Source organism: Lipotes vexillifer, unplaced genomic scaffold, assembly GCF_000442215.2.
Source record: "Lipotes vexillifer unplaced genomic scaffold, Lipotes_vexillifer_v1.1 scaffold47, whole genome shotgun sequence".
Taxonomy (NCBI): Eukaryota; Metazoa; Chordata; class Mammalia; order Artiodactyla; family Lipotidae; genus Lipotes; species Lipotes vexillifer.
Window position 1 is genome coordinate 2,230,343 of NW_006791298.1, and position 23,869 is coordinate 2,254,211.

The 23,869-nt window shown below is 34.2% G+C and overlaps 2 protein-coding genes across 9 annotated transcripts in view; one reads left to right on the forward strand and one right to left on the reverse strand.

The window, feature by feature from the left end:
* The window catches only part of ANGPTL3 (angiopoietin like 3), an 8,583-nt gene extending 5,003 nt beyond the window's left edge, over positions 1-3,580 (forward strand). Inside the window, exons 4-7 of the mRNA XM_007464285.1 lie at positions 1-104; positions 536-631; positions 2,463-2,729; positions 3,091-3,580. The exon at positions 1-104 is cut by the window's left edge and continues 19 nt beyond it. Coding sequence (XP_007464347.1) covers positions 1-104; positions 536-631; positions 2,463-2,729; positions 3,091-3,275 — 652 coding nt within the window. The 3' untranslated portion in view covers positions 3,276-3,580. The remainder of the gene's footprint in view (positions 105-535; positions 632-2,462; positions 2,730-3,090) is intronic.
* DOCK7 (dedicator of cytokinesis 7) overlaps positions 1-23,869 on the reverse strand; it is a 220,162-nt gene that overhangs the window by 142,801 nt on the left and 53,492 nt on the right. For all 8 annotated transcript variants that reach the window (XM_007464292.1, XM_007464291.1, XM_007464290.1 and 5 more), the window contains 3 exons: positions 19,836-19,978; positions 15,389-15,482; positions 14,548-14,710 (listed from right to left, as the gene is read on the reverse strand). In XM_007464292.1, coding sequence (XP_007464354.1) covers positions 14,548-14,710; positions 15,389-15,482; positions 19,836-19,978 — 400 coding nt within the window. The remainder of the gene's footprint in view (positions 1-14,547; positions 14,711-15,388; positions 15,483-19,835; positions 19,979-23,869) is intronic.

A 23,869-nucleotide genomic window follows, 5' to 3' on the forward strand; every position in this document is an offset into this window, starting at 1 on the left:
TGATTGTACCATCATTTATAATAGAGGTGAACATAAAAGTGGCATCTATTCCATTAGACCCAGCAACTCTCAAGTTTTCAATGTCTACTGTGATGTTACATCAGGTAAAACGAGCCTAAGAGAAACTAGACAGTAGCTTAGCTCAGGTTACTCACTACCTATTAGTAAGGCTAATCCTGTTATTTTTGTTCTGAATACATATAAAATGAAATATATATAACACAAGTAGTTATACAGATCTAGTACTCATATTTGTCTTGTTTATGTATTTACTCAGGCATTTACTCAATATTCTCCATCTTTTTCTATAAAATAATCTAAAATAACATTTGTCAATAAGTTTATTAAGACAAATTCATTAGTTGCCCTTCACTTAACTTCTTGGGCTCATAATAAATAATAAAATGTTATTACCATAACAACACTAATAACTACCTTGTACAGCCACCAATTAAAACCAAACAAAAAAAACGCATTTTGTTACAACTATCAGCATCAGTCTACTGAAAATAAACAATCTGTTCATTATATTCAGGTAGTTCATGGACATTAATTCAACACCGAATAGATGGATCACAAAACTTCAATGAAACTTGGGAAAACTACAAATATGGTTTTGGGAGGCTTGATGGTAAGCTGACTTCATTCACTGGTTAACTTAAGAATATTTATTAAGAGCCTATTACAGACTGGGCATTATAAATACAACAATGAATGAGGAACACTCCCAGCCTTCATATAAATTATTAACAAATAACTACACATTTGTAAGTACTGAACTTATTACAAGTGTCTTTATTTGAATTATACTTTTCACAATTACATGTCTGTTCTATGTATACTTATCACAATTTAATTGGATGGCTTCTAATTATCATAATTATAATTATCAAAGATAAATTTGATTAAGGGCTAAGTGTTTCAAATAAGTGCTAAATGCTATGAATGGGCTACAAAGAAAACCATCCTTATCACTGGTCATTCTACTTTCTTATTAACATTTTAGATATTAACTATTTGGAAGTTGGAAGGCACAAGGAAGCTGTCAGATGTACAGTACAAAATGTTTAGATTTCAATTATTTAAATATGATAAATGTATACTATACAATGTGTGGTTTAAAATAAATTTAATTTAATTCAATGAAAATTATATTTTGATCACAAAATAAGGTAAAAAACAAAATAAGCAAAATAAAAGTAAATGACAGAGGTTTAAAATCCAAAAAGTAGGGCTTCCCTGGTGGCGCAGTGGTTGAGAGTCCGCCTGCCGATGCAGGGGACACGGGTTCGTGCCCCGGTCCGGGAAGATACCTCATGCCACAGAGCGGCTGGGCCCGTGAGCCATGGCCGCTGAGCCTGCGCGTCCGGAGCCTGTGCTCCGCAACAGTGAGAGGCCCACATACCGCAAAAAAAAAAATAAATAAATAAAATAATAAAATCCAAAAAGTACATTATAAAAATCCATGAGTGATGTACATGTACTCATTAATAAAGTGGATAACATCCATTATTATATCGAATTTTTAAACATTCAGTACTACTTGATCATTTAAACAATTCTGTATTCAAACTACCAGTTAAGTCCCTAACTAAAAGGTAGAATCAGTGATATGTTTTGTAGCTCCAAATCTTCTTCTGAGAGAATCTAGAGTACTCACTTATTTCTACAAGAAAGTAAGCCATTTGTATTTTGCAATTCTTAAAATGAAATCTACAAATTCAACAGCAGTAAGGAAATTTTGACTTTTTTTCCTTAAATGCTTTAATAAAGGGGATAATTAAAGAGAGAGTAACTGTGATAATCAGAGATATCTATTTGTATTTACAATATGTTATGTTTTTAATTCCAAATAAAATTTTTTAATTATAGAGAAAAGTTATTAAAAATTATGCTTTTTAATTTAAAATGTTTTTTTTTTAATTTATTTCCTCCTTTTTCTACAAAGAAAACATATATATCAAGCAAATATCAAAGGCCAAGATTATATTTGAGGAAAATTACACTATTATACAAGTCTCTGGAAATACTTAACAAATCTCTTGATAGTATATTCATATTAATAAACAGCTGACAGTAAAGCCAGTACATATAAGGACCCAGAAGTTAGATAATACTTTACCAATGACTAGCCCTAAAAGTACTTATAATAGTCTAACATGTTTCACCTGTGAAATATGCCTGATAATATCCATTTTAGAAAGGATAATCAGACTTTAGGTAGGCCTATTACTATTTTAACACTTGTTGTATTTTAACACCTATCACTATTTTAACATAGCTATCTTCAATAAAATTGTTTTAAAAAGAAATATTTTACGAGACTCTAAAATAGCCAAGGGATTCAAGACTAAAACATCTAATCTACTTAAACCAAAAAAAAAAAGAACACTCTCAAAAAAAATAGTTGCTGCCTAATCTGCAGTTAACAATCCACAGATTTTTACAACTTTTCTTTTCAGGAGAATTTTGGTTGGGTCTAGAGAAGATATACTCCCTAGTAAAGCAATCTAAATATATCTTACGAATTGAGCTAGAAGATTGGAAAGACAACAAGCATTATATTGAATATTCTTTTCACTTGGGAGATCATGAAACCAACTATACACTACATCTAGTTGAGATTGCTGGCAATGTCCCCAACGCACTCCCAGAACACAAAGATTTGATGTTTTCTACTTGGGATCACAAAGCAAAAGGACACTTCAACTGTCCAGAAAGTAATTCAGGTAACCTGTTCCTAATATAAATACTTTATTTTCAAAGTTTCAAAATACTTCCCAAAGTAACAGCTAATATCTTTCAATGTCAACTCTTTAAAATCTGAATCCAATATAAACATTTTCTCTATAGGTAAACGTCTCAACGTAAGTGTTAACTTGATTCTAGTACGTATTTTACCTCTAACCTTTCTCAGATATTTTATTTTTGGTCAGGTATATGAGACTTGTATAAATTCTTTTAAATTGGAATATATGTATACAACACTGTTCTATTTATAAGAAATGAAGATCTACTCACTGGGGAAATATAATAACAGTAACTACGTATGAGTTTGTATCTATTAAACTGCATATCTATCCTTTTTAGGAGGTTGGTGGTGTCATGAAGTATGTGGGGAAAACAACCTAAATGGTAAATATAACAAGCCAAAAGCAAAGACTAAGCCAGAGAGGAGAAGAGGAATATGCTGGAAGTCTCAAAATGGAAGGTTATACTCTATCAAATCAACCAAAATGTTGATCCGCCCAACAGATTCAGAAAATTCTGAATGAACTGAGGCAATTTAAAAAGCCAATAAATTAAACATTAAACTCATCCGAAATTACTGTGGTTTAAAAATCTGGTATGAAATCCCTAATAGAAGGCTTTAGAAATAAATTCTTTATATTAAAGCCACTACCAACTTAATATTAAACATATCATCACATCACCTCAAAGAACACCATTTACCTTTCTCAATCAAAATTCTTATGATCATTTATTCATATATTTTGTGATGTGCGAATCAATTTTAGATGGTCACAATCTGAATTGTAACCAATGGGTGAATTTTCAAATAACCTTTCTAAATAAAAAACTTACAAAGAGACTTTTATTTTCAAAGTCATCATGTGAGCTAATTTTACAACTTCCTCAGTTTAAAAACTACTTTTCTTGCTAAAATTCTAAACTTGAATAACTATAAAGGACTAATAATTGTACATTTCTTAAATGCTGTAATATTAATTTCAAAACTAAAATTCAGTCAGTTCAGAGTACATGTGAAAATTGATAATATGAACCTTAAAACTGATACTTCATTTTGCTACAAAATAATTTGGAGTAAATGTTTGGTATGCTTTGTTTATGAAGCCAAATGAAGCAGGATGAAATACTGTACTGAAATAGATTCACAGTCTTATATACAGTAGATCATAACTGCTAAGTCATATTGACTTTAAATATCAAGTACTGCTGTAGCTTAACTTGTTTGTTAACTTATCTGTACTGTATACACATTTTAACACTTAATATTGTGAAAACAAATAATTTTAAAGGGATCTTGTCAGAAAACAATAAGAATGAATGTATTGGTGGCATCAAGTTAAAGTTTTATCATTTATTCCCCTTGAACACAGTGTGAGTCTAATACTTATGTGTAGGTTTTCAAACAATTAAGAATCATAACAAGTAACTAAATGTTTAAACAGTCTGAGAGATGTTCATGTATGTTTCCAAATTCAATAAAGACTCAGTCCCCTAAATTATAGAAATTTTAATTCTTGTAGCTTTTTTTTTTTTGGCTGTGCCACAGCATGTGGAATCTTAGTTCCCCGACCAGGCATCAAACCCGTGCCCTCTGCAGTGGAGGCATGGAGTCAGGGAAGTCCAATTCTTGCAGTTTTTTATTGACATCCGATAGAAGTATGATTATGTTATTTCTAATTTAAATAAATTCTAAATCCTCAAGAATTATTAGAGGATATTCTGACCATAGTATCACTTGTCAGTATTTATTTTTAAATACGTTTTTAAAGAAACTACCAAGGAGAAATAAAGTCTTGAATTAAATCCAATTTTTAAAGGTTAGTGCCCAAGCTATACAGTGACTCACATTAGTCAATAAATATTCAGCATTCTGTATGTTAAATTACCCAATATATGTCATATATATTTTTACTGTATGACACATGCAAATATGGATGATCTATGTGGATCCTACATAAATATTTTGTTCCAAAAAATACAAAAGAATAAAGGCAAGAGTAGGTTTTCTTTTTTTCAGAACCACATTCAAGCTGTCCAAATTGACTTTTTAGAGCGAGAATGCCAAAATGGCTTAAAATAGGAAGCTTTCAAATGCAAAATAATGCATTATTTAATATACCAATTTTTGTCTCTGTTTTCCAATTTTTTATAATTCTCACACAATATTTTGTTCCATTTAGGAATATTAAGTGAGTTTTTTTCTGTATATAAAGCTCAGATTGAGAGAGAATTCTGGTAGAGAAAGAAAAAGGATTTTTTTTCTTTGTGGTTCACGAAATTGTGTCCTTCTATCCTCACTAGTTTGCCAAAAGTGTTCTAATTGTACCACTAACACAACTGTCAAATCTAGTGACCTCTTAGACCACATTCCCTTTGGTTTCTCTACTACTTACTAATAACAATATTCTTTTCTCAAACTTGACCTTCAGTTTGCTTCCACAATACTACTATACTCTGCAAGGATTATCTCCAACTTGAACCCATCTTTAAAGCCCTAATCCATCCTCGTCTTAAGCATTGTGGACCAATGTACAATACTCAGTCATCTCTTCTACTCTGACCCTCAGAAATTCTATCTACTCTCAAAGACTCATCTTTTTCCATGAATAAAGTTCCCAAATCTACATATTACTCCCAGATCTCTCTCCAGTTCCCCTTCTTCCATTGCCTACCTGCCATTTCTCCTTTTGATATCCTATAGCCTCTTCAAACTCAATTTATCAAATAACAAATTCATCAATACCTTACAGCTTCTGCTGGTTCTCCCTTTTACCTTTTCACACTCTTCTCCTTATTTCTCTCTTTTTATTGGAGTATACATCTTTATTGGAGTATAATTTATTGGAGTATACATCTTTACTCCAATTGGAGTATACATCTTTATTGAAGTATAACTGCTTTACAATGGTGTGTCAGTTTCTGCTTTATAACAAAGTGAATCAGTTATACATATACATATGTTCCCGAATCTCTTCCCTCTTGCGTCTCCCTCCCTCCCACCCTCCCTATCCCACCCCTCTATGTGGTCACAAAGCACCGAGCTGATCTCCCTGTGCTATGCGGCTGCTTCCCACTAGCTATCTACCTTACGTTTGGTAATGTATATATGTCCATGCCTTATTTCTTTATATACATTAATGGCACTACCATGCTTCCACTCATAAAAGCTTAGAACCCAGGAGGCATCTTTGGCTTTGCAATTAACTTTGTGTACCACCTCTCCTCTACCATGACTTGCATATCTTATTTAGCTGTGCCCTCACAAGAATGTGTACCCCAATTAGAAGAGCATAAGCCTACAAAGCAAAATCCAAATCTCTTCCAGGTGTTCAAGGATTTCTATAATCTGACCCCAAAATACTTCTTTAACCATTTCCTGCCCAACACAAACCCTCAGATCTAATTAAAATTATTCACTTTGAAACATCCCCTGTATACTTTCCTAATGCCATTCCATTTTCCTAGAATGCCTCTCCACACCTTTCTGCTTGGCTAGATGCTATTTATACTTCAAGGTAGCACAGAGGATCTCACTTATTCCACAAATATCCTAGTAAATGGAGGTCCTTCCTCTGAAACCTTGCAGCATTACTGTCTGGACCCCTTCAATTGGCACTTTACAAGTAAAGACAAGACAAAAAAATAAATCTGGCAAATCATAACACTAAAAATAGTGAAAAATAGTAATAAAAACCCCAAGAGCACCAAAGATAGTCAATCTACTTGATTTTAGTGAATTCCTACAGAATTTCTATACCAAGAGTTTACTCTTAACTAGTGTGAATTTTACTGAGAGCAAGTATATACATTTCTCATGTAGGAGTTACCTACTGTAGTATAATCTATTTAAATCCTGTCATCCTAGAATCAGCATGTTTTCACGCTTGTATCTTTTCTTCCTAATAACTCATGGAAATCAATTAACTCATTCATTAATCAAAAATGTATTCATTAATCAGTATTTGAGTATCTACTATTTACCTCCTTATAAAACCCATTCCAAATAGGTATTGTTACATATTCCACATTCTGTTATAGAATAATCAAATGTCCTTTTGTTTTTCTCCCATAACTAACAACCACAAACACTGCACTTACGCATGTACTACAAAGTGATCAAATGTTGGCCCTTTTATCAAAGTCCAAAGTGTTTTCATGGCAAATCAAATAGGGCAAAATTACTCAACTGGTGTGAAATGAGCAGTTCAAGGTCATGAAATTAGGATTAACAATCTCCCTAATAAGCCTTTATAAAATGAGGTTTCAATGACATTTTAGAAAATATAAAATCAGAGATCCCATCTCAAACATAAAAACTGTTTTCCTAAATTCATATCTTTAATCCCAAGAACAATCATACATCTAACAAAATGATTACATTTATTTGACAAAGCAATAACCTGTATCTTTAAAGATGTAAGGCTCTGTTTATCTTCAAATAAGCAACTAAGCCTCAGTTTCCATATCCCATATATATGGGAATAATAATAACTTTGTCAAATCTACTTCATGGACCTGTAATTATCAAGTAAGATACTGTATTTGAATGGCTGTATGAACTACAAAGTTCTAAACAAATGTATATACTTGCAAAATCTGGATTTTGGGTATCACTATTCACCTCTCTTTAAGTAAATACTCCATACAAATGCTTCCTAACAGAAAATACTCTAACTCTCAGGACAGGGGAACAAAAATGCTCTCCTCACATTCTGCTGCTGTTTCTGGAATTTTACTCCTTCCCTTGGAGTCTGAGATAACACTCCACCATGTTCAAGCCCCTAGTTAAAAACTCCTGGGTGGCTATGTTAAAATGTTAGAGGACAGACCTCTCAAATCAAGAATTTTTGTAGTTAAAATAAACTAGGACCAATTAAATAGTATAAAAGCCAGAGTGTTATATCTAGGGCAAAACCAAAACAGTGGAGTATGGCAATAGTTTGTGACATCTATGAAAACTAAAAAATAAAAACAAAGACCAATACTCTCTAAAGCAGAGAACCGAAAACTTGAATGGAAAAAAAAATACTCCTTAATTTTCACTGAAATTTACACTTCCTTAAATTTTTAATGCAGGAAACAAACCATACCAGTATTAGCAATACATGAGACTTTGTCATTAATAGAAATCATACATGACTTTATATCACAACTATTGCAGACATCTTAAAACACTGTTCACGTTTATTACTACCTAGAGAATATGGTAGTTTTTAGACCTGCAGCTAGATCTTGTTATTTAATTCATTAATAAAGAAACATATCATAACTTAAAATCTTGATAATTGTTATTTAATATAATTGATTTCCTTTATTATCCTATGTATTTCATTTTATACATTCAGAAAGATTATTCCCAAACAAGAATCAAAGGATTCACAAGACTGCCAAATGGTATTAAGAACCCCAACCCTGAAGGGAGACCTACCATCATATGATAACCTAGTTTAAGAAACATGAATTACATGGCTCTCATGTCATAATATAAGTAGTATAGTCTTCCCTTGGTATCCAAGGGGAGTGGTTTCAGGACCACTGAGGATACCAAAATCCGTGGATGCTCAAGTACCTTATATAAAATGGTTAAGTGTTTGCATATAACCTATGCACATCCTCCCGCATATTTTAAATCATCTCTAGATTACTTTTAATACTTAATACAATGTAAACACTATGTGAATAGTTGCCAGTGCACAGCAAATTCAAGTTTTACTTTTTAGATCTTTCTGGAATTTATTTTTCCAAATATTTTCAATCTTCAGTTGTTTGAATCTGCAGATATGGAACTCACTAATATGAAGGGCCAACTGTACAAATTTACTTTGATTGACCAAGCTATTCCTAGAAACAGAATTTTAGGGAAAAAATTCAATCACTATACAATAAACTTATTAAACTACCCAGGAGAAAACTGACACAGGGTAAAATTATAAAGCAATAATAAAACATTTCAAATGTTATTGTGGCTAATTTTTTTTAAGTCCTTATCTGTTAGAAATACATAACTGAAGGACTGACTGGTGAAATGATATGATGACTAGGCTTCATTTTAAAGTATTACAGAAAAAAAAAAGGAACAGGTAACAGATGAAATAAGAATGACAATGGAGGTTAACTGTACTATTCTATATACTTTCGTGTATGTTCGTAATTTTCCACTATAAAAAGTTTAAAACTATAATCAGGTTAATGTCACAGATAATATAGATTTACTAAGGATTACTGAGAGATGAATGGGGGTGTATTACTAACTGCTAACTAAGGTCCAGATCAAAATGAACCACATCCTTTCATTTTGTTTCTCAGTGTCACCAAGTCTGAACCACTGTATTCATTCTTATATTCTTGGTAACAGCATATTTGCTGGATATGGTCTTTCTATGAAATGGAAGAAGAACAAAGATATGAAAGTTCAATAGGTGATTACAACTAAGGCTATTTGGGGGAAAGAAACTAACTCTTAATAGTCTCACCAAGAATATCATGCGCTCTATGACATATCTCTTAAAAACTGGATGTCAATAAAACACACGGGCATTTGCTCAGTTAGATGTACCATGATCTTTTAACTCAAGTGCAACAGTGCAACTCAAGTACAAATTTGGAACATGAGTAGCATTACACACAATCTACTACCTAACTTTCAAGTGATTTCAGATAGTCAACAAAAAAAATTTTTTTCCATGAATAAGAAAGTTTTTTATTTGATTATCTTAATGTAACAACTGCACTAGCATTTCTTCTACGATAGAGTGATAACATAAGTATTTTCTTGATAAAGCAAGCAATTGATATAAATTATCTCCACTTGTTTTGCACAATAAGAAATATGTTATTCAGTTCTTAATTGCTAAAAACTACCACATAGGGCTTCCCTGGTGGTGCAGTGTTTGAGAGCCCACCTGCCGATGCAGGGGACATGGGTTTGTGCCCCGGTCCGGGAAGATCCCACATGCCGCGGAGCGGCTAGGCCCGTGAGCCATGGCCACTGAGCCTGCGCATCCGGAGCCTGTGCTCTGCAACAGGAGAGGCCACAACAGTGAGAGGCCCGCGTACCGCCAAAAAAAAAAAACTACCATGTATCTGTGCATCCTAATTTACCCCTATAGAGGATTTGAACAGACCAAGTCCCTTCTGTTGTTAACATTTTGAAAGAATGAGTGAACAACCACATGTGGTGGGGAAAAAAAGACAGACTTTACTTGAATGTGAAAATCTCTAACTTTAGGTATAGCTTAGTAAAGATTTTTTTTAAAAAACCTCTTTGAGAAAGAGGGAAGAGATATGGGGATATATGTATATGTATAGCTGATTCACTTTGTTATAAAGCAGAAACCAACACACAATTGTAAAGCAATTATACTCCAATAAAGATGTTAAAAAAAAATCATGTGTAGAGGAAAAGTAAATGGTTCTTTTGAAATAAAATATTACAACGTTAAAAAAAAGAGAAATCTCAATAATATCTTTAAAAGCATATTATAATGTAAAACATAAAAAATTAAGCTAAAAAGTATATTTTTTACATACATATCCTTTTAGATAGCTTTTTCTAAATTATTTGATAACTATAAAAATTGGAAGCAATAGGTGTTAAGTAACAGGAGATCTGCCACTTTCAGAATACAGTTCTCCCTATGATTTCTCACTTGTCAAATGTTTGCGTCAATCACATCCATTCATTCTCCCTCTACTCAGACAATAATTTTGTTAATCTTTTTTATCCCTTGAAACCCTTTAAAGTACACTCACGTTTACTACTAAAAATAAATACAATGTGCAAATACTTTCTTAAAACTCACACTAAAAATGCTTAAATTTCTGGTTTTTTCAGATACAAATTTGAACCCTACGGTATGTCAGCTCTGTCATCTATAAAACAGGGATAATTGTATTGGCTCTGTGCAAGCTGCTGTGCAGAGTTAATGAGATAATGGCTATATATAAACTAAAAGGAATCTTATAGGGCTTCCCTGGCGGTCCAGTGGTTAAGACTCCGTGCTTCCACTGCAGGGGGTGCATGTTCAATCCCTGGTTAGGGCAATGAGATCCTGCATGCCAAGCAGCCAAAAAAAACAAGAAAAACCTCACACTAAAATTGCTTAAATTTCTGTTTCATTCAGATATAATTTTGAACCCTATGGAATGTCAGCTTTGTCATCTGTAAGACAGGGATAATTGTATTGGCTCTGTGCAGGCTGCTGTGCAGAGTTAAAGAGATAATGGCTATATATAAACTAAAAGGAGTCCTTGTGTCAACTTTACTTTCTTTTTTAAACAGTATTCACTGGGAAAATGTACACATATAGATTGCATAATGCCTACTAACATGTATTACCAGAAATCACTGCTTACCTTGAAACATACCTTGAAACATGCCTCAGAAGGTAGAAAGAATTCAAACTAAGCTAGAAGAGTATTACTGTAATCCAATACAACAATTCAGTCAGCAAATATTTATGGAAATTTATGTAAAATTTTATGATATCTGCGTGTCAGCTGATATCTGCTGAGTATATCTCCTGTTATTCTAAAATTATTTCTATCTATGCTAGATTTTCTAGATAAGTGAAAGGTTTTTTTAAAAATTACAAATTCCTAAAAAATATTAGCTGCCTGAGACTAAAATTTTTTCACAGTTCTAAGTACAATAAGCAACCTATACGATTTGGTATTCAGGTCTCACTGGACATTGAAGGCCCAAGTAATAATACAAAAAAGGCCACTAGTGACTTTGATAACCTTCCTTTTTAAAATCATTCTCTTAGCCAATTATACCCCAAAAGACCAGTATCCTTAAGCTTTCAAACCAATCTCTCTCAAGTTGTGTAACGATTGGGTAAATGTAATGTAATAAAGCCAATGATAATAATAATGACTAACTTCTATCAAGCATATAATATGTGCCAGGTACTTTCCTACACCCTAATCCAGGAAGATACTAAAGGCTCTCAGTATAATGAGTAAACCAAGAAAGAAAAAAATATATAGGAGATAAGAACTCCATTGCAAAAGAAATGCAAACAGAATTTCTAGGAAAATGGTAAAAAGGCTCTAAGATGACAACTGTACAGTAAGCCTAGTGAGCCTAGAAAACTTCCCCTGCTATACTAACTTATAATTTAGTTGCAAAGGGACCAAGGAAGGTGCAAGAGAGGAAATAATTGATAATATGAAGCTTTACAGAGCTGACAAGTATATTTTTTTCTGGATTTATGCAAGTATATGTATTTTTTTAAGGAGGAGATATCAGAGTTAAATCTTGAAAAAGAATCAAGAAATAGCAGCATGAACATGCTATTTAGAAACAAAGAGCAAAATACCAAAAGAAGGATCAAAAAGAGTTACTAGTGGGTGACAATAAAGATTAGACATCGGCATAGGGAAAAGTTGGTAGGAATAAGATGAAGGACCTCTGTTTTTAATTTTAAGCCTATGGAACTATGTGAACTTTAAGTATATTTATATAGTTTGTTTAAAATATATAAATATGTAAATAAATAACAAAGGTAAGTAGCAAAATGAAAGGAAAGACCCCTCATGGTCCCCAATTCCATTTTCCCTGTCTCTGAAATAATCCAAGCAGGGGAAAGACAGATAAACACAAGTTAGGAATGTTCTAGATGAGATTCCTGTACTAGATAATAGAGAGAGTTGATAACCTCTAAATTGTTCAATACAAACCTTGGATCACTTCTTTATTCCATGTCCTTTTAAATAGTTATATATATAATTTATAGGAGAATACTTATATTACCTGTTTCTTTTGAAAAAGCAGTATATATTTTCTTCAGCCTATCTTCCAGGAATTTTACTCACACTATGTGCCAATCACGTGTAATGCTTTGCGCTCTGTACCCTCACAAGAGAAGACAGGTATTATCATCTCACATTTTATTAATAAAACTGAGTGCCAATAAATTGGTAACTTAAAACAAGTTACTTAAACAATAAACAGTGGAGTCAGAAGTCACACCCATATCTGCATGACTCTAAATTCCATTCATACCACTGTACAATGTCTTATTTCTTAACTCACTGAGTAAGTATTTACTGTGTGCTCTCCATGTGCTTGTACACTATTCTAGATGCTGGAGATAAAGTGGTAAACAAAACAGACAAGTCCCTGCCCTTTACAGTAATTACATTCTAATGAGAAAGAGGAAAAATGATCATATAACTACATATTACAGTGCCAGATAATGATAAATACAAGGAAGGGTAAAAAGCTAGAGTAGGGAAGCAGCAGATCACGAGAATGTCCTGTAAGCAGATACATGACTGAATAAGGAATCAAGTCATATGACTATCTGGGGAAAAACATAACAGGCAAAGAGAAGAAAAAAAATCATAAAATCTTAGGCAGAATTTTGTTTGTTCAAGGATGAACAAAAAGGCCACTGAGGCTAAAATGAGCAAGACAGAGATTAGTAAGATATGACGTTAGAGAAAGGCAGATCATACAGTCTTATAGACTACAGTAAAAAAATTCATTCTTGTTCTGCTTATAATAGAAGCCACTGGAGGGCTTTAGGCAGAGGAATAAATGATCTGATTTATATCTTTTAAAAATCTCTCTGACTACAACGCTGAGAATTGACTGAGGCAGGGGTAGAAATAAGATGAAATTTTAAAAGGTACACAAAATTCGAGATCAGCGGCTGTCCAATATTCTAGCTTCTAGTCCCATCTGACTATTGACCATTTGAAATGTGGCTCATCTGAACTGAGATGCACTTTAAGTGTAAAATATGCACCAGACTTTGAAGATTTTTAGTAGGAGTGGAAGAAAAGTAAAAGAATTTTTCACATTTATTACATGTTAAAATACTATTTTAGATATATTGGGTTAAATAACATATGATTAATTTCACTTGTTTCTATTTTTTTTAATGTAGCAACTATAAAATTTTACATTACAAATGTGGTTCCCATTATATTTCTGTTTGACAGTGCTGATCTGGATGGTAACTTGACTAGAATTTTAAAGGTGGAGGAGGTACAAAGTATTGGATTTGGATTCATTTTGAAGCAGAGCCTACAAAACTTCGTGGGGGAGTAAATGTGAGGAATAACAAAAGGAGAGAAATCATTTTGATTCCAAAACTTTTGGCCTCAGGAACTGGGTAAACGGTGGTGAAATACATTAAGATGGGGAAGTCTAGGCAGAAACTTATGTCTGAGCGGCCCTGTTGGGTATCCCAATAGACATGTCAAGTCATGGTCTCAGCATTCACAAATAAAGGGAGCCTCATTCATAAAGAGTATATCTAAATGGTACCCCTGGAGTTATGCAAGTTCAGCCTAAAAGCCTATCCAATAACCTTGTGTCAAGTATTCTCTGAGTAATGTAGAATCATCAAGTATTGTTTATTGTTAGAACATAGTGCAGGCACATACATATGATTCATGTGTAATGCTAGATTCTGCTAATAAGAACACATGAGGAAATACAGTAACTAGGAGTTCAAACGTTTTAACCTAACAACCCACAAAATTCAAACGCTAGCTCCAACACAGTAAAGTATAACCTCTTTATCCCTCAGTTTACTCACTTCTAAAATGAAGGTAATACCTACCTCAAGCTATGAGCATTAAATAAGATAATGTATGTAAGGTAACTAACATTATACCGCTTGCACAGCAATACCTTAATACATTACAGCTATTAATAAAATCGTGAAGAAATGGAATAAGTAACAAAGCTACAAAAGATTTTTGAAGAGTTTCACTCTCTATTAATATTAGAATATATAGTACCTTATTTCAGAATTCTCCAAAATTAAAATGTGCTACCTGTAAGTAGTGTTTGGAATATAGACATCCCGTGCAGGAAACTCCAAAATTTCTCTGGTAGGTCTAACTCTACTGTCAGGGTAAAGTTTCACTTGAAGCAGCTCTGGTGTTAGGCAATAATGGGGATTTTCAGGTGCAGGAGAAATGTCTATCTTCAGCTGAGCTGCATATAAAAATACATCATAAAAACAATGTAAACATAATAAATAACAACTTCACACTAAAAGCATTTTTGGAAGGATTTAGATCCTATTTTTGCAAGAAGTCTGGGAAGAAACCAAAATTGCTATCATCTCAGACCTCTAAATTATTTCGTCTTATCAAGTCTCAAACTTACAAATTACTAATACAGACATAAAGACATAAAATAATAAATGCTTACTGAATGAATGAATGGAAAGGACGAAGAGGGCGAAAAAGAACAAAACCAGAGGGATCTAGTATAGAAACAAGCCAACATTTTGAAGATTAAATGACTTACTTTAAATTTGGTAGATTTCAAAATAGTTTTACTCTGAAATGGTTTGCTCTGATCATAATATGAATCTATTTCTGAATATCTACCATTACATGTATTTTTTTCCCTCTAGAAAATAATTTTAAGCCACAGTATTATTCATCATTCTCATTTCCATACTCAAATTATCAAAGGTACTGAATCCTGCATCCAAACTGTTAGATTACATGAGAGCAGAATAATGAAATGAAGAAGGCTGACAGGTATTGAGCACAGAAACACATATGGGCTAGATAACTGAAAAAAGGAATAGATAATTATAAAAAATACAATTATTAATGATGATAATAGTTGTCATCACGTTTACACAAAATCTTAAAATACCTGTAATAGGTCTTAGTCGCCGTAAAACAGAAGATGGCCTTCTCATGTCAGCAAGGAATTTGTACAGATCTTCATCACTTAAGCGATCTCCTTCCTGATTTTAAAAATAGAGGGAAAAGTATTAGATTTTAAAAATACAGTACATTGAAAATAAGTTTATATTGCCTGTTAATAATCCTGCCCTTCTTCTTTCAATTCAGTCTGAATGAAAAGTAAAATTAAATTAATATAATTATGATTAAAAATAAATATAGTAACCTATTTTCTTCCTTCTTGCTTTCAAATTGTATTAAGAGCTATAATATTGCTATCTATTTTTAAATTTTATAGATTTATTTACAGCCCATTATCTGTATTTATAAGGGGTTACAGGGCACTCTAAAATATAGAAAAAATGATGCAAGTTAGAGGGAGATAAAGAGAAGAAAACAGGAATGTAGACAGAAAACACATATATATGTATGTGTGTATATGTATATATATATATATATATATATATATGACACTCATAAATTTGTTACACTTGAGTTTTCATTTGTCTTTTCAACTCTATATCACCAAATTTCTTAAATGCAAAATATAGAGCATTGGCTACATTTGAAAAAGAAAAGAAAGAAGTAACAACAAAAAAACTACTCTTAAAAAAAACAAGACGGGCTTCCCTGGTGGTGCAGTGGTTGGGAGTCCGCCTGCCGATGCAGGGGATGCGGGTTCATGCCCCCGTCTGGGAGGGTCCCACATGCCGCGGAGCGGCTGGGCCCGTGAGCCATGGCCGCTGAGCCTGCGCGTCCGGAGCCTGTGCTCCGCAACGGGAGAGGCCACAACAGTGAGAGGCCCGCATACCGCAAAAAAAAAAAAAATCATCAATTAGAAAACTCATAAATTTCCTTAGGGAGTTGAAAAAGGCCGCAAAAAAAAAAAAAAAAAAACAAGACAACTATCCTGATAATAAGACCAGAAAGAAAACTCTAAAAAGACCTCAACCAATGGGGGAAAAGAGACAAAAAACCGAACCATGTCCAATTAACAAAGAATTCTCAATTTAAAGTAATATTTTTTCTTACAGTTAAAATAGGTAGAGATTGATTTTATTCTTTTATTCAAAAGTCTTTACATTTTATTAATCCAAACCTCCTGCATTTGACATCTTATTATTTTTAATGCATAATTCATATACTGTCTTTTTATCCTATTTGGTAATAAACATATTTAAGCCTCCTTTATCACTGTGAGCTCACCTTGAGCCAGATCTCATTTGTTCACAATTGTATTCTAAACAGGATACAGAACTGATCTTCTTTTATGCCATTATTTTAAAAAGTGATTTTTATTTTTAAGTGGTTGGAGATTTTTGTCAATACTTTTATAAATGGTTTTTAGTTTTACTGAGTTATAGTTAGAGAATCTGACTTCAAGATTTTTTTCGGTGACCTAGATATACAATTAATTATTGTAAATGTTCCATCAGTTACTAAAAGAGCACATTCTCTCCTTTTGAGTACAGAAATGAATACAGATCTTCAAATGGTCCTTATTTAGAATACATTCAGATTATCTCAAGATTCAACATTTCTGTCTACTTCACTTGTTAAACTGATTATATCAATGGCCTCCATTGTTTACTCCCTGTCTGTTTCCATGCCTTTTGTTGGGTGGGACACAATTCTTTCCCCTAGGCTTGGCCGCGAGACTTGTTCTAATCAGTAAGCAAACATGATACAGAGACTTGAAAAGCATTTGCGTAAGTAAGCTTGCCCCCTCTCTGGAACTTCTTCACTGCTATAACAACATGACCAAGATGGCCTGCTAGAGTATAAGAGTGGAAGCTAAGACACATGGAAATGGTCTGAATCATTTCAGTTTTCCCAGCAGAAGTCAGTCTAGATCAGTTGACCCTAGTCAATAGCCAAACATGTGAATAAGCCTAGCTGACACTCACCCCTCCACACTGCATGTACTGCTATGTACTCCTGAAGCAACAGATAACTTCTATACATGTCAACAAATAGAACAAATGTCCTTAAAAGTAATGTATGGATTTAATTTTTGTTTTTAAATCTCTATGTATTTCCAATAATTTTGGCCTGACACATTTCAAATCTGTACATAAACACTCCTGATTACTATATCCCAATCGTGGACAGTAATCTCTCATTAAAAAAAAACAAACCTGGGGACTTCCCTGGTGGTCCAGTGGTTAAGAATCCGCCTTCCGATGCAGGGGACAAGGGTTCAATCCCTAGTTGGGGAACTAGGATCCCACATGCCATGGGGCAAGTAGGTCCGTATGCCACGACTACTGAGCCTACACATTCTAGAGCTCGTGCGCCACAACTAGAGAGAAGTTCACACCGCAACAAAGAGCCTGTGCATCACAACAAAAGATTCTGCATGCTGCAAAGAAGATCCCGCATGCCACAACTAAGACCCGGCACAGCCAAACAAACAAACAAACAAACAAATAAATAAATAAATAACCTGCCTTCTGTATCTCATTTAGGAGAAATTGTACCTTGAATTCTACTTTATTAAAATTTTAATCTCTGCTTTTTACTTAATATGCACTTGCCTGATGCATAATATCCTAGCTATTTAAAAATACTTATAAAAATCATACATGTTAATAGTTAAAAAATTATGGAACTGTACAAAAGTCAAGTGTAAATGCTTTCCATTGCTCCATATTTCCAGCAATCATCCTTTTTTAAGTTTTCACAATCACTTTGTTCCAGTTTCCAGTTACCAGTCTCCAACAGTGTTTAGTACATTATGAATGCTCAAAAAATATTTGTTGAGGGCTTCCCTGGTGGCACAGTGGTTGGGAGTCCGCCTGCCAATGCAGGGGACACGAGTTCGTGCCCCGGTCTGGGAAGATCCCACATGCCACGGAGTGGCTGGGCCCGTGAGCCATGGCCGCTGAGCCTGCATGTCCGGAGCCTGTGCTCCGCGACGGGAGAGGCCACAGCAGTGAGAGGCCCGCTTACCGCAAAAAAAAAAAAAAAATTTGTTGAATAAACGGGTGGGTGGATGGATGATTTATTGATTTAAGTTTATAATACTAGTTCAATAATAAAACATGCTGAAGAAAAAAAAAAAAGCTATGGAAATAGTGGCAAAAGTGATATACCAGCTGAAGACGAAGAGAGAGAGAGAAATGTTACAGCTACAAGGTTGTGTCACTGTAACAAGTAAATCTACTGCCCTGTTTCCATAGCTAAATGTGGCCTATCACCTCATCCAAGTAACACTGTGGCCTTTTCTAGATTCTTTCTTGCACTATTATCCATAATAAAAAGACCCTTACCACTTCAGACCCTTCTCACCTGCTTTATTTTCCATTTGAGTCTCTCAGAGCAGCTGTCTGTAAATGCTACTGATATATAACTGTAGCATTATACTAGACAGCTAGCTGTCAAATCGTAACACATCCTGCCCTAAACACCTTGCCCTCTCAAGTTATAAGGTGTCACTAGGCCAGGATTTTCTCCTCTTATTTAGAATAACACCACAGAAGGAGGAACTCTGAGGCAATGCTTAGCATTTTCCTTTAACCTGCTCCAAAATACATGCATAGTACCCTTCTCCAGTCTATCACACTAATACAAATTTTCTTCCATCCTTAAAATGTTCTGGTCCTCTGGTTACTTTAGACAGACTTTCAAAATTTTCTGATCCTGATTCAGAGGATAAAATTCATTTTACATCAAAATCGAGTAGCACATACACCACGTATGCACATAAAGACAGGTACGCACGCACACAAAAACTGGAGGGAAAAAAGCCTACTGAAGCAATATTTAACTTCACTAAGTGCAAAGCACTATTATTTTTCTATTCTACTGGTTTGTTTGTTTTTTGTAAGCTGGGTGTTATCTACTAAATTTCCATTACTATTATTGGATCATGGCCAGCACTTGAAAACTACTGATTTGACTCAAGTACAGGAAATATATTTGCAAAGAACAAAAGTTTCTTTGATCAAGAACTTTTTGGACCTATAAACTCATCTATAAAAATAATTTTAGCACAAAAATGCACTACTAGTGCCTGAAATTTCTATTCTATATACCATGAATGTGGCATGTTAGGTCAAAAACAACTTGAGTGGGGAAGACAGATGTAACCACACACCTGCTCTAAGAAAATCCATAAAATATCAACACTTAAGAAAAGTTAAAATATTAAAATTAAGAAATAGGATACAGATGTGGATGATTGATTTGGAAGCATTACTAATCAATGCCAACATTTAAATAAATATAATGATGAAAAAACAGCTATAATACTATTTTTTCTTATATTTTTAATTTTTACTTTTTTTAACTTGTTAAAATCACAATCAATTACTACATGCACATGTAATGCATGGAAAATTATGATTTTTCTGAAATCACAAGAAATTTAAGTATGAATAGGCCCCTAGAATTCCTCCATGACAGAACAATACCTGCTTAAAAAAATTTGTCACTGTGAGAGTAGCAGGTCGAAAGCTGGTCAAGTTACAAGAATCATCTCCACTTGTTGTCCTTTCAAGTGATCTTCTGCCAACCAGACTAGAATTCCTCCTCTCTGACCAAGACCCCTTTCGTTCTACCAAGGAAAAAAAGTAAGATATTCATTTCCATAATATTTAAAATGTGTTTTAAAGCAGTCCTCCAAACACAGGAAAATATCCACTAAAGCTGAAAATTATCCCCTCAGCAATACTGATTACAGTAGAAGAATTTCACTTCTGGGGAGATCTGTAAGGAAGCATTAAACCTAAATCTTCGGGTTCTCTTTAAAAACTTCTCCAGTGTAAAATAAGTCTCTACCACACAAAGATTATGCATATAACCCAATCTGAGCTATGAAGAACAGCTATAGAGGAACTATGTATTTACTAGGAAATAGGCACACAATGCAAATTTTGGTCACCATATAATGGCCCCTCAGTCTTAGCACTTGAGTTTGAAAAAGAATTTAAGATAACTTGCATTCAAAGTCTTTGCAAGATAACCCTATAATTCAAAACCAATAGAGCAACTATGCTGTAGAAAACAAGCAAAACTATAAACAAGCTAGACCTAACAGGCATCTATAGAATACACCACTAAGCAAAAGCAGAATACACATTCTTCTCAAGCACACACAGGAAATTCTCCAAGACAAACTATATAATAAGCTATAGAACAAAATACAATATATTCAAAGGGATTCAAATCATATAAAATATGTTTTCCAAGAACAATGGAATTAAGCTATAAATCAATAACAGAAGAAAATTTGAGAAATTCATAAGCATGTGGAAGTTAAACAGCACACTTCTGAATAACCAATGGATCAAAGAGGAAATAACAAGGGAAATTTTAAAACATTTAAGATATAGGAAAATGAAAATGCAAAATCCCCAAACATATGATATATCACTAAAGAAGTTCTCAGAGGGAAATTTATAGCTGTGAATGTTTATATTACAAAAAAAGAAAGATCTCAAATCAGTAACTTAAGCTTACATCTTAAGAAACCAGAAAAAGAAGAGAAAACTAAACCCAAAGCAAGCATTAGAAAGGATACCAAGGGAATGTAAATTGATACAGTCACTATGGAGAACAGTACGGAGGTTCCTTGAAAAACTGAAAATAGAATTACCATATGACCCAGCAATCCGACTACTGGGCATATACCCTGAGAAAACCATAATTCAAAAAGAGTCATGTACCACAATGTTCACTGCAGCTCTACTGACAACAACCAGGACACGGAAGCAACCTAAGTGTCCATGGACAGATGAATGGATAAAGAAGATGTGGCTTGGGTTGTTTATTTTTTTGTTATTGAGCTGCATGAGCTGCCTGTAAATTTTGGAGATTAATCCTTTGTCAGCTGATTCATTTGCAAATATTTTCTCCCATTCTGAGGGCTGCCTTTTGGTCTTGTTTATGGTTTCCTTTGCTGTGCAAAAGCTTTTAAGTTTCATTAGGTCCCATTTGTTTATTTTTGTTTTTATCTCCATTACTCTAGGAGATGGGTCAAGAAGGATCTTGCTGTGATCAGAAGACCTAAATAGACATTTCTCCAAAGAAGATATACAGACTGCCAACAAACACATGAAAGAATGCTCAACATCATTAATCATTAGAGAAATGCAAATCAAAACTACAATGAGATATCATCTCACACCAGTCAGAATGGCCATCATCAAAAAATCTAGAAACAATAAATGCTGGAGAGGGTGTGGAGAAAAGGGAACACTCTTGCACTGCTGGTGGGAATGTGAATTGGTTCAGCCACTATGGAGAACAGTATGGAGGTTCCTTAAAAAACTACAAATAGAACTACCATATGACCCAGCAATCCCACTACTAGGTATATACCCTGAGGAAACCAGAATTCAGAAAGAGTCATGTACCAAAATGTTCATTGCAGCTCTATTTACAATAGCCCGGAGATGGAAACAACCTAAGTGCCCGTCGTCGGATGAATGGATAAAGAAGATGTGGCACATATATACAATGGAATATTACTCAGCCATAAAAAGAAACGAAATTGAGCTATTTGTAATGAGGTGGATAGATCTAGAGTCTGTCATACAGAGTGAAGTAAGTCAGAAAGAGAAGGACAAATACCGTATGCTAACACATATATATGGAATTTAAGAAAAAAAAAAATGTAAATTGATACAGCCACTATGGAGAACAATATGGAGTTTCCTTGAGAAACTAAAGATAGAACCCTCATATGACCCAGGAATCCCACTACTTGTCATATACCCTGAGAAACCATAATTCAAAAAGAGTCATGTACCGCAATGTTCACTGCAGCTCTATTTACAATATCCAGGACATGAAAGCAACCTAAGTGCCCACTGACAGGTGAATGGATAAAGAAGATGTGGCACATATATATAGTGGAATATTTCTCAGCCATAAAAAGAAACGAAATTGAGTTATTTGTAGTGAGGTGGATGGACCTAGAGTCTGTCATACAGAGTGAAGTAAGTCAGAAAGAGAAGGACAAATACCGTATGCTAACACATATATATGGAATTTAAGAAAAAAAAAATGTTATGAAGAACCTAGGGGTAAAACAGGAATAAAGACAGAGACCTACTGGAGAACAGACTTGAGGATATGGGGAGGGGGAAGGGTGAGGTGTGTTAGGGCGAGAGAGAGACCTGGTTCTGAAGAACCTAGGGGCAGGATAGGAATAAAGACACAGACTTAGAGAATGGACTTGAGGACACAGGGAGGGGGAAGGGTAAGCTGGGATGAAGTGAGAGAGTGGCATGGACATATATACACTACCAAACGTAAAACAGATAGCTAGTGGGAAGCAGCTGCATAGCACAGGGAGATCAGCTCAGTGCTTTGTGTCCACCTAGAGGGGTGGGATAGGGAGGGTGGGAGGGAGATGCAAGAGGGAGGAGATATGGGGATATACAGTGATTCATTTTGTTATACAGCAGAAACTAACACACCACTGTAAAGTAATACTCCAGTAAAGATGTTTAAAAAAAAAAAAAGCAAGGATACCAAAAAAGACAACAGCTAAGTGGAAATAAATGATAGAAACTAGGAAAACAATAGAAAAATAATCAATGAAATCAAAAACTGATTCTTCAAAAAGATAAAATTTTTAAAACTTTAGTTAAACTAATGAAGAAAAAAATACATAGACAGGGGACTTCCCTGGTGGTGCAGTGGTTAAAAATCCACCTGCCAATACAGGGGATACGGGTTCGAGCCCTAGTCCAGGAAGATCCCATATGCCGCGGAGCAACTAAGCCCACGCACCACAACTACTGAGCCTGCGTGCCACAACTACCAAAGTCTGCGTGTCTAGAGCCTGTGCTCCACAACAAAAGAAGCCACCACAATGAAAAGCCCACACACCACAACAAAGAGTAGCCCCTGCTTGCCACAACTAGAGAAAGCCCGTGCACAGCAACAAAGACGACATGCAGCCAAAAATAAATAAATTTATTAAAAAACAAATACATAGACAGGACTCAAATTACTAAAATCATCCCTACAGACCTTAGAGAGAAAAAGGATTATACTACAATACTATGAATAACTGTAAGTCAACAGTTAGATAATTTAGATGAAATGAACACATTTCTAGAAAGATACACAGTACTGAAACTGACTCAAGATGAGAGAGAAAATATGAATAGATGTATAACAAGAGATATAATTAGTAATGAAAATACTTACCACAAAGAAAAGACCAAGCCAAGGTGGCTTCACTAGTGAATTCTTCCAAACTTTCAATGAAAAATTAATACCAATTGTTTACAAATTCTTCCAAAAACCAGAAGGAAAAAATCACAACTCATTTTCAATGAGGCCAGTATTACCCTGATACCGATACCAGACAGAGATACTACAAGGAAGAAAAACTACAGACCAATATCCCTTAGGAATATAGAAGCAAAAATACTAAACGAAATACTAGGAAACAGACTAACAACATATATAAAAAAATTATATACCATGA